Source organism: Nicotiana sylvestris, chromosome 12, assembly GCF_000393655.2.
Source record: "Nicotiana sylvestris chromosome 12, ASM39365v2, whole genome shotgun sequence".
Lineage (NCBI taxonomy): Eukaryota > Viridiplantae > Streptophyta > Magnoliopsida > Solanales > Solanaceae > Nicotiana > Nicotiana sylvestris.
Window position 1 is genome coordinate 94,610,882 of NC_091068.1, and position 1,487 is coordinate 94,612,368.

General features: G+C 40.9%; 1 protein-coding gene across 1 annotated transcript; it reads right to left on the reverse strand.

Moving 5' to 3' along the window:
- Positions 1–461: 461 nt before the first annotated feature.
- Positions 462–1,268, reverse strand: LOC138883396 (uncharacterized). The gene has a single exon (XM_070164079.1). It carries the CDS (start codon positions 1,266–1,268, stop codon positions 462–464), a length of 807 nt encoding a protein of 268 aa, XP_070020180.1.
- Positions 1,269–1,487: the final 219 nt, after the last annotated feature.

Consider the following 1,487-nt stretch of genomic DNA (forward strand, 5'->3'; position numbering starts at 1 on the left):
CACATTAAAAGTTATTTCCTCATCATCAACTCTCATCTTTAACTTTCCTTCCCTCACATCAATAATCGCTCCACCAGTAGCTAAGAATGGTCACCCCAAAATAATGGGTACTTCCTCATCTGCCTCGTAATCAAGAACAATAAAATCAGCAGGAAGAATAAACTTCCCCACTCAAACTAACACATCCTCAATAATTCCTTCTGGCATGACTAGTGACTATCTGCTAACTGTAAAGTGATTGTAGTAGGTCTAAGCACCCCTAATCCGAGTTGCTTGAACAAAGAGGATGGCATCAAATTTATACAAGTTCTTAAATCACACAGGGCTCTACCAACTTCTTCTTTTCCGATAGATAGAGGAATTGTAAAACACCCAGGATCCTTCAACTTAGGAGGACGTTTACTGTGAACTCTAGCATTGCACTCTTCAGTAAGTGCAACTGTTTCAAACTCTGTATGTCTTCACTTATTTGCCACAATATCTCTGAGATACTTTGCATACTTAGGCACTTTTTGCAAAATTTCCACCAAAGGCAAATTCACACGCACTTGGCTCAAAATATCTAAGAATTTCTTGTACATAGCATCATCTTTTTGCTTTTGAAGTCTTTGTGGAAACGGAGGTGGTGGCCTTGTCACAATTTCTGGGTTTTCATTCTTATTCTCCTCAACGGGCTTAGGAAGTAATTCTCCTTCAGGTCTAGATGTATACTTCTTTTTCTCTGGAACTTCTTTTAATTCTCTTCCATTTCTCAAGGTAACCGCATTGACTTGAGCCTTAGGATTAGGCTCAGTATCACTCGGGAGAGCTCCAATTGGTCTAGTGTTTTGAGCACTGGCAAGTTGTCCCATTTGGCGCTCCAAATTTCTGAAATTGATCCTGAGCTGTTGATTGTAAAGCAACAACTGCTTCAGCAAATCATTCCCATTCTCTTCTACCTGTTGAGGTGGCTTCTGAGGTTGATTGAAATTTCCTTGGGGTTTATAATGATTCTGATTCGGCTGATTTCCACCCCATGAGAAGTTGGGATGATTCTTCCAATTTGGGTTATAAGTGTTCCCATATTGTGCATTCTGATTCATTGGACCCCTGCTCTGTTGTCCCACATAGTATATAGATTCTGGATTTGTAGGGCACATGTCACTCATATGGTTGTCACCACATAGTTCGCAGCAAAGAGACATCTGTTGTACATGTTGCATCTGTTGAGTCTGTTGCATTGTCATTCTATTCATTTGGTTTGCCAATTTTGCTATCTCAGCTCTCATGGCCGAGACGTCATCAAGCTCAATCAACCCGACTGCCTTTTGTTAACTTGCCTTGCGTGAATCCCCCTCTCTTTGCCAACTATGATCATTAGCAGTGAAGTTATTCAGCAAGAGTTGAATTTCACTATATGGTTTCTCCATGCAACTACCCCCACAAGCTGATCAAGATTCATCTTCGAAGCCTTATCTAGCCCGACAACAAAAGTGTGTCCCAATACC